Source organism: Salvelinus fontinalis, chromosome 16 (assembly GCF_029448725.1).
Source record: "Salvelinus fontinalis isolate EN_2023a chromosome 16, ASM2944872v1, whole genome shotgun sequence".
In the NCBI taxonomy this organism is placed as follows: Eukaryota; Metazoa; Chordata; class Actinopteri; order Salmoniformes; family Salmonidae; genus Salvelinus; species Salvelinus fontinalis.
In genome coordinates this window covers 15,835,398-15,844,885 of record NC_074680.1, presented here as the reverse complement: position 1 = coordinate 15,844,885, position 9,488 = coordinate 15,835,398, and the positions used below count along the sequence as shown (strand labels likewise).

At 41.5% G+C, this 9,488-nt stretch overlaps 1 protein-coding gene across 7 annotated transcripts in view; it reads right to left on the bottom strand.

Moving 5' to 3' along the window:
* Positions 1 to 5,238: 5,238 nt before the first annotated feature.
* The window catches only part of LOC129812701 (serine/threonine-protein kinase D3-like), an 84,912-nt gene continuing 80,662 nt past the window's right edge, over positions 5,239 to 9,488 (bottom strand). For all 7 annotated transcript variants that reach the window (XM_055864512.1, XM_055864514.1, XM_055864515.1 and 4 more), the window contains 2 exons: positions 9,057 to 9,142; positions 5,239 to 8,843 (listed from right to left, as the gene is read on the bottom strand). In XM_055864512.1, coding sequence (XP_055720487.1) covers positions 8,670 to 8,843; positions 9,057 to 9,142 — 260 coding nt within the window. In that variant the 3' untranslated portion in view covers positions 5,239 to 8,669. The remainder of the gene's footprint in view (positions 8,844 to 9,056; positions 9,143 to 9,488) is intronic.

Here is a 9,488-nt window from a genome sequence, read left to right as displayed (position 1 = left end):
ATACAATATATACATACAAACCTGCCTGTATCTGGGCTCTCGCAAATCTTTTAAATCATTTTGATGGACTGCCAAGCCTTAGGCCTATATCATGAGTAACACTGGAATGGGTGTAAACCTTGGCTGGAGACTAGAGAGTGAGCCCAGTTGGTTTAAATACAAAGTCATTGTATGGACCATTCCTGACATATGGGTAGGCATATTATAGGATACTTCATTTTGGTAAGAAATAACTTACAGTATTTGTCTGCAGTACAGAGTGATATTGAGAACTTTCGATTCTACTGCGTTCTCTTTATCCAGCAATGTTGTTTCAAGTGTGTTGCCATGATCTTTTTCTTTCCCTTCAAATAGTCGTGTGATTGATGATGTTTCTCATTGCAACCAATACAATCTATGGGAGAATCTCAATTGGTTTTGCTCAAATCCTATCGCCTCTCTTCCGTCTTCTCCTTGCCTGCTTTAGAAAAAGGTCAAAGGTAATCTAGGACCAGAGGCGAGGAGAGGAAACGGGAAACAAATGCACTCCGTATGAAATTAGACTCTCCGGGAGCGTTCCTCTGCCCAGGCGTTGCTGACCCATGCAAGATCTTACAACGCCTGGATAGGTATTTTACGTATCAGCTAACCACATGATGGTCGTGTTCCCATGCTCAGAAGTTGCATGCATCTACTAATGGTTGTGTTGTACATAATCGACTGTCGGGAACCAGATTGCTCTAACATATGATGTCGTTAGCTGATACTGATACAGACTTTTGCCTAATTGAGAATCTCCTTACCAACTGGGCACACACTGGTTGAACCAACGTTTTTTCCACGTAATTTCAATAGAATGACGTTGAACCAACGTGGAATAGACATTGAATTGACGTCTGTGGCAATGAGTATCTTTTTCAAATTTGACTTAGGGAGAATCCCAATTGGTATTGTTCACCTCCTCTCTGTCCTCTCCTCGACATTTTGAAAAAGGTCAAAGGTAATCGAGGAGCCAAGGAGAGGAAACATGGAAACAAATGCGCTTATATGAAATGACTCTCCTTCTCCACTTGCATGTCATCAGGCAAATTACCTTTACAGGGGTGGAATCCCAAAATAATTTGTAAAGTTATAAACACTAATTAAACTAGTTGTGCAAGATAAAATAATAAATAGCGTATCATTTTTAAATATGTGCATGCATTTCTCCTCTGAGAAAACAACAGCCGATTCAAAGGAGATGTGGTGGATTTCAAAACGATTCTGAGATAGGGAGCCGAGAGGATACTCTTGTGCTTATTCGGTGCGAGGAGGCTATCGAGGAGAGGACACTCCTTTGTTCACCTACTAATGAATTTACACTCTCCTTGACTACTCGACTACTTATCGGTATACAGATTACTGAGGAGAGGAGGACGGAGGAGTTGATGAGAGGACAGAATTTTGCCCAATTGGGATTCTCCATTAGTGTACGTCATTTTGGTCAGGTGATGGAGGCTGGAGCGAAAAAATGTAGCAATGAAATGCATTCATTTTGGAGGAATATTTGAACAACACACTGAGATTTGAGATTGCATTAGAATAAAGTCCTCTATTTATTCCCATGGTGCATTTGTAAATTCACTCAGGCAATTTGCCACCTTTCCCTGTTCATTTTAGGCAACATCCATTCCTGTCAAGTATGCTGAACTCTATTATCTCTTCCCATCAAGTAGGCTGAACTCTATTATCTCTTCCTGTTAGGTATGCTGAACTCTATTATCTCTTCCTGTCAAGTATGCTGAACTCTACTATCTCTTCCCATCAAGTAGGCTGAACTCTATTATCTCTTCCTGTCAGATATGCTGAACTATACTATCTCTTCCCATCAAGTATGCTGAACTCTATTATCTCTTCATGTCAGGTATGCTGAACTCTATTATCTCTTCCCGTCAAGTAGGCTGAACTCTATTATCTCTTCCTGTCAGGTATGCTGAACTCTATTATCTCTTCCAATCAAGTATGCTGAACTCTATTATCTCTTCCTGTCAGATATGCTGAACTCTATTATCTCTTCCCGTCAAGTAGGCTGAACTCTATTATCTCTTCCCGTCAAGTAGGATGAACTCTATTGTCTCTTCCCGTCAAGTAGGCTGAACTCTATTATCTCTTCCCGTCAAGTAGGCTGAGGCATGGTCCTAGGGCTCAGGTCCCCCGAGAGAGAGAAAGAAAGAAAGAGAGAAAGAGATAATTAGAGAGAGCATACTTAAATTCACACAGGACACTGGAGAAATACTCCAGATATAACAGACTGACCCTAGCCCCCCGACACATAAACTACTGCAGCATAAATACTGGATGCTGAGACAGGAGGGGTCAGGAAACACTGTGGCCCCATCCGATGATACCCCGGACAGGGCCGAACAGGCAGGATATAACCCCACCCACTTTGCCAAAGCACAGCCCCCACACCACTAGAGGGATACCTTCAACCACCAACTTACCATCCTGAGACAAGGCCGAGTATAGCCCACAAAGATCTCCAAAATGGTTGATTTGACTGTATTACACATCACGATCAAAATCTAAGCACTGTACCCTAAGTTTGTTATAGGGGGCAGATGTGATAATCATAGGTGAATCATGGGGCGCCAACCCAGACAGGAAGACCATGTCAGTGACTCAACCCACTCAAGTGACGTACCCCTCCTAGGGACGGCATGGAAGAGCACCAGTAAGCCATGTACAACTCAATCAAAATGTATTCTCTTAACAGTCAAAGAAAATAAGTTCTCCTGTTTTGACCCCATAGGAAAAAGTTCAGAGCGTATAGCCGTGGGTTTCTCTGCTGATGTGTACCTCTAGGCTACCTTTGGAGAGTTGTGTGGTACATGGTTCCCAATGTCTAATAAAATCTGTTAGCATTGTTGTGTCAGGGTGAACAGGGTCAGTGAGCCTCATGTTGCTGCCCACATCTTGAAGCGATTTCAGTGGAGCTGATAGTCAAGAGCTTTATCAAAGAGCTTGTCAGCCTGAGGAGAGGAGGGGGAGGCTCACCAGTAGCAATTAGATGACTGAGTTACAGTGAGCCTGTTATGATTGCAAACTCCGCCAATGATCATTTTGGAGCCTTCAGAGACATTTGAGACCTCAAGGCAATTGGTAAACTATGGCTGGCTGGCTATTTTAACTTCCTGGTAAAGTGACTACTCTCAGAAGATATACATTGTGCCTATTGAGGCCTATTGTAGCCTCTCCCCCGCATCTCCTTACTCCCCTGTGGTAGGCACTACACAGGCTGCTTCTCCAAATGCTCTGTGGTTCAACAATTACATCCATACTGAAAATGGGATTTGACATGTGGTGCCATTATAATGGAGTAGTTAAGTCCTCCCTCACTCACTCACTCACTCACACACTCACACACACACACACACACACACACACACACACACACACACACACACACACACACACACACACACACACACACACACACACACACACACACACACACACATATTCTGTTATATTCTACTGCATTATATTCTGTTTTATTCTACTGTATTCTATTCTAACCCCATGTTTACTTTAACTTGGGACTCAAATGATTGTGACATTTCATCTAACCATGCATTACACTACAGCATTGTTAAATATTCGATTCTGATTGGCTTGAAGTGCATTCTACATTTGGGTATGCTTTAATATATCAGTGTGACAGATTCACTTTACCGACCGTGTCTCAGGTAAACCTACAGTCTTGTGCTTTTATCTGCTCAACGACCACAGAGTGAAGGAAAAGCAGCCAACAAGTGCTCAGCATATGTGGGAACTCCTTCAAGACTGTTGGAAAAGCATTCCTCATGAAGCTGGTTGAGAGAATACCAAGAGCGTGCAAAGCTGTCATCAAGGCAAAGGGTGGCTACTTTGAAGAATCTCAAATATTAAATATATTTAGATTTGTTTAATACTTTTTGTGGTTACTACATGATTCAATATGTGTTATTTCATAGTTTTGATGTCTTCACTATTATTCTATAATGTAGAAAATGGTAAAAATAAAGAAAACCCCTTGAATGAGTAGGTGTGGCCAAACTTTCGACTGGTACTATATATATAAAACACAGAAAAATCACGTTTTTGTCGACACTGGGCCTTTAACATACATGGCTGAAGTAACAGTAATGCTAATTATTTTTCTTTTGTCCCACAGGCCATTTGACCAGAGTGGATTCCTTTGAATCCGTAAGAAGATTTTTCAGCATGTTTGATGCATACACATATTTGTTGAGAAATAAAACAGAAATGTAACAAATATAGCATCATTTTCTGAGCTACGTATGCTACATCTCTTGGCAATTTGTTAACACTTTACTGGTCAAACACATTAGCAGTTATCAGGTACAATTGATTTCTTAAAGACATTTATATAAACTGTCCTCCTACTGTAAAGCATGGATTTACAGAATGAGTTAAACCTTTAAACAAAGAACATATCAGCCATCAGTCTCTAGCTATATGAACATGAGCTCCACCTTTAAACTGGAACTGAGCTACACCTTTAAACTGGAACTGAGCTACACCTTTAAACTGAGCGACACCTTTAAAATGCAGCTGAGCCACACCTTTAAACTGTGCGACACCTTTAAACTGAGCGACACCTTTAAAATGCAACTGAGCTACACCTTTAAACTGAGCGACACCTTTAAACTGGAACTGGGCTACACATTTAAACTGAGCGACACCTTTAAACTGAGCGACACTTAAATTGCAACTGAGCTACACCTTTAAACTGAGCGACACCTTTAAACTGGAACTGAGCTACACACTGAGCTACACCTTTAAACTGAGCGACACTTAAAATGCAACTGAGCTACACCTTTAAACTGAGCGACACCTTTAAACTGGAACTGAGCTACACATTTAAACTGAGCTACACCTTTAAACTGAGCGACACTTAAAATGCAACTGAGCTACACCTTTAAACTGAGCGACACCTTTAAAATGGAACTGAGCTGCACCTTTAAACTGAGCGACACCTTTAAAATGCAACTGATATGCACTCTTTTGGAAGGTGAGGTTGATGATGGGTCTTCTTGGGTGTGTGATGCTAGCAAGGCTGCATATCTGGACCCTGCTTGCACAAGTTTGCTATAGCTTATGGCAGTTGAGGTAAAAATGATTAAATCATGCTGTAAAGTCAAACTGAGAATTTGGATTTGAGTGTTAGACAAATCTAGTTTTATGACACACAGAAACTGAGACTCAATAGGCATGTAAAAGAAGTAGAGTTTTTTATTAAATTTGTATGTACTAAAATATACAAAAACACTGACACCTGCCAATCCAGCGGCAACACAGACAGGAACAGGAGAATGGGAAAAGATCCACCTACATTCTCCCCAAATAACTCTGTTAGGGCCTGAACCAGGATCTATGCTCCCAGTTAAAAGCCCATTCCAACGCCATAGGCTTTAAGCTACATGTTTGTCTAGGGACTGTTTGAAATGGACACAGGCATTGAACTGTAGTTAATGGTCATCATAACTGAATGTTAGGTGAAACATCCTTTCATACTTAACATACTTAAAAGCAGTACAGGAATGTTAGAGACACGAACAGCCCAGTGCACTTTAAATATTCCAGAAGTAAGGGTGTTTTAACTGATATTCAAAATCAACTCCATGAAAATGTAAAGAAATTAAACAATCTCGAACATTTTGGAGAAAAACACAGTACAAATATGTTTTGTATAGGCTATTCTTTCCATACACTGTCAGACACTCACCAAAGAGTAAAATGTGTTTCTCGTCTCTCAATTTGCTTCACAAATTCAAATGAAAAAAAATAGAGCAATGGTGTATACCTTGAACCCATGCTTGGTATAAGCCTTCTTGTACCAAGCATGTATAACTTGAACCCATGCTTGGTCCCATGATGAGCTCCTGTATTGAGATCATTGTTGTTGGTACAGCCAAGCCTCTTTCACATACAGTTGAAGTAGGAAGTTTATATACACCTGAGCCAAATACATTTAAACTCAGTTTTTCACAATTCCTGACATTTAAAGTAAAAAATTCCCTGTTTTAGGTCAGTTAGGATCACCACTTTATTTTAAGAATGTGAAATGTCAGAATAATAGTCTAGAGAACTATTTATTTCAGCTTTTATTTATTTCATCACATTCCCAGTGGGTCAGAAGTTTACATACACTCAATTAGTATTTGGTAGCATTGCCTTTAAATTGTTTAACGAGGGTAAAACGTTTTGGGTAGCCTTCCACAAGCTTCCCACAAGAAGTTGGGTGAATTCTGACCCATTCCTCCTGACAGAGCTGGTGTCAGAGCTGGTGTAACTGAGTCAGGTTTGTAGGCCTCCTTGCTCGCACACACTTTTTCAGTTCTGCCCACAATTTTTCGATGGGATTGAGGTCAGGGCTTTGTGATGTCAATACCTTGACTTTGTTGTCCATAAGCCATTTTCCCACAACTTTGGAAGTATGCTTGGGGTCATTGTCCATATGGAAGACCCATTTGCGACCAAGCTTTTTAACTTCCTGACTGATGTCTTAAGATGTTGCTTCAATATATCCACATAATTTTCCTCCCTCATGATGCCATCTATTTTGAAGTGCACCAGTACCTCTTGCAGCAAAGCACCCCCACAACATGATGCTGCCACCCCTGTGCTTCATGGTTGGGATGGTGTTCTTCAGCTTGCAAGCCTCCCCCTTTTTCCTCCAAACATAACAATGGTCATTATGGCCAAACAGTTTTGTTTCATCAGACTAGAGGACATTTCTCCAAAAAGTACGGTCTTTGTCCCCATGTGCAGTTGCAAACCGTAGTCTGGCTTTTTTATGGCGGATTAGGAGCAGTGGCTTCTTCCTTGCTGAGTGGCCTTTAAGGTTATGTCGATATAGGACTCGTTTTACTGTGGATATAGATACTTTTGTACCTGTTCCCTCCAGCATCTTCACAATGTCCTTTGCTGTTGTTCTGGGACTGATTTGTACTTTTCACACCAAAGTATCTCTAGGAGACAGAACGCGTCTCCTTCCTGAGTGGTATGACGGCTGCGTGGTCCCATGGTGTTTATACAATTTTCTTCTGAGGTCTTGGCTGATTTCTTTTGATTTTCCCATGATGTCAAGCAAAGAAGCACTGAGTTTGAAGGTAGGCCTTGAAATACATCCACAGGTACACCTCCAATTGACACAAATTATGTCAATTAGCCTATCAGAAGCTTCTAAAGCCATGACATAATTTTCTGGAATTTCCCAAGCTGTTTAAAGGCACAGTCAACTTAGTGTATGTAAACTTCTGACCCACTGGAAATGTGATACAGTGAATTATAAGTGAAATAATCTGTCTGTAAACAATTGTTGAAAAAATTACTTGTGTCATGCACAAAGTAGATGTCCTAACCGACTTGCCAAAACTATAGTTTGTTAACAAGAAATTTGTGGAGTGGTTGAAAAAAGGAGTTTTAAAGACTCCGAACATAGGTGTATGTAAACTTCCGACTTCAACTGTAGATAGCTACTGTAATACCTTGAGGGGTAGTGGCCCCATCACCAGGTTTGGCTCGAACCCTGCTTGGAATGTACATTTACATTTACATTTAAGTCATTTAGCAGACGCTCTTATCCAGAGCGACTTACAAATTGGTGCATTCACCTTATGTACAATAGTCAAGCCACTTTCTAGACAACGAAGTAGAGTGAACCACAATGATAAGACAGCCATTAGAAAAACAGATGAGTTATTGGTCATGAGAAGACAGGGAAATTGAAGATGAATAATATCAATTAGCTGGATTCAGTCTTTGGTCCCTGCGCCTTTTGATTTACTTGCTCACTGTTTATGACAGGTGCTCTACTAAAGGCTTTGTATTGCAGCCATTTTCACAATCTCTATGCTACTCACCTAGGCATTACTGTATCAAGCTCTTAGCACAATCTTTAAGTTATGTGTCAGTCAACACTTTCTGTCATTTTCTCTAGGGAACCTGATGTAGCAGCTTTAACTTTTAAACTTCAAATTGTTAGGCTTGATGGTAGTATAGTGCAAAAATCTACCTCCCATTAATAAAGTACAACATCTACATACAAATGATAGTTCCAGTTTCATACCGTCTAAGGACATGGTTTCAAAACTGTCTTGGAATAAGCACAAAGTTGTGTTTGCAAATACCTACGCATTCCAATCTTTCTGTGGATACAAATCCCTTGTGATAAGTGCCCTTTAAGCTCACTACTCTGTAAGCCCTTCACAGGTAGAATGGCATACCATTACTCACTCCTAATGTTGAGGAAATGATATCCCTTCAACTTTAATTGTCCTTTGGTTTGTAATAATGATGTATTTCCCAAAAGGACCAATGAAGTTGAGCTGGAATGATTCTACAAGATAAGAAAAAAAAAAACCAAAAAACAAGAAATGTCTTTCTCCCAAAGTTTTTGGTTCCACTGCGGTGTCCTAAAGAAACAGGGGCCTCCACAGAGCCACCTGTCTGCCCCCTGTGGCAGTATGTCTAACCACAGAGTCTTGGGTCAGAATCCTCTGTCACACGGTCCCTGCACAGGGGTGTCTGACCCTTTCCCAACCAGTTTTAGAGGGAATGCTTCCAAAGGTCAAGAACCTGCAGAGGTTCCTGACGTTTTCCTCTTGGCCACACCTGTAACCTGTAACATGGCTTCTTGGCCACTAGGGGCCCTCCTCCATATCGTCCAGGTTGGGCGCCATAATGAAGTGTTTAGGGTGGACCAGGCTATGCTCGTCTGCATGCTCCTCCCAGCGCACATCGTCACTCTCGTGGGTGATGTAACGCTCGCCACACCGTGTCTCAAACTCCCTGAGGTCCAGCCACGTCTGGTAGTCCTGAGAGAGAGAGAGAGAGGGGGAGAGGGAGTGAGGTAGGGAGAGGGAGGGGGGAGAGGGCAAGAGGGAGGGGGGAGAGGGAGAGGGGGAGAGGGAAGCAGGAGTTACAGCAGGGATCCAATACAATGTCTGCCTTGTTCTAGGTCACATCATGAAACGTGTGTGAATGTTTTGTTAGATGTGCCTTACAGTATAATTAAGCTATTATAATACCTGTAGCCAAGGATGGCTGAGGGACTTGTCCACACTGTACCGCTTCCTCATCTTCACTTGTAGGAGGTTGTTAATGAGATCTGTAGCTGTGAGAGGAATAGAGACTTTATGTTCGTCTCAAAGTGAGAGGTTGACATGAAACATCAGTGCTGTCTTTCTACCCACACGTCTGGATCTACCAGCGTGGGTTTCAGACCCTGCGGCTCTTTGACTTTTCTGTTGTGTGTGGTTTACATGAATCACTGACAACTCTCCCGAGCTGCCCTAAATAAATATCCCCCACATACACCTACACTAGTGTATATGAAAAACCAGAGTGCAACCTGGTATACAAGCGATAACTAAGACAAAATAACTTCCAGTTGCTTCAAATGACTGCTTGTTGTATCACACCATTGGTCTACTTCTTTAGCTGTATGACTGGACTCATTA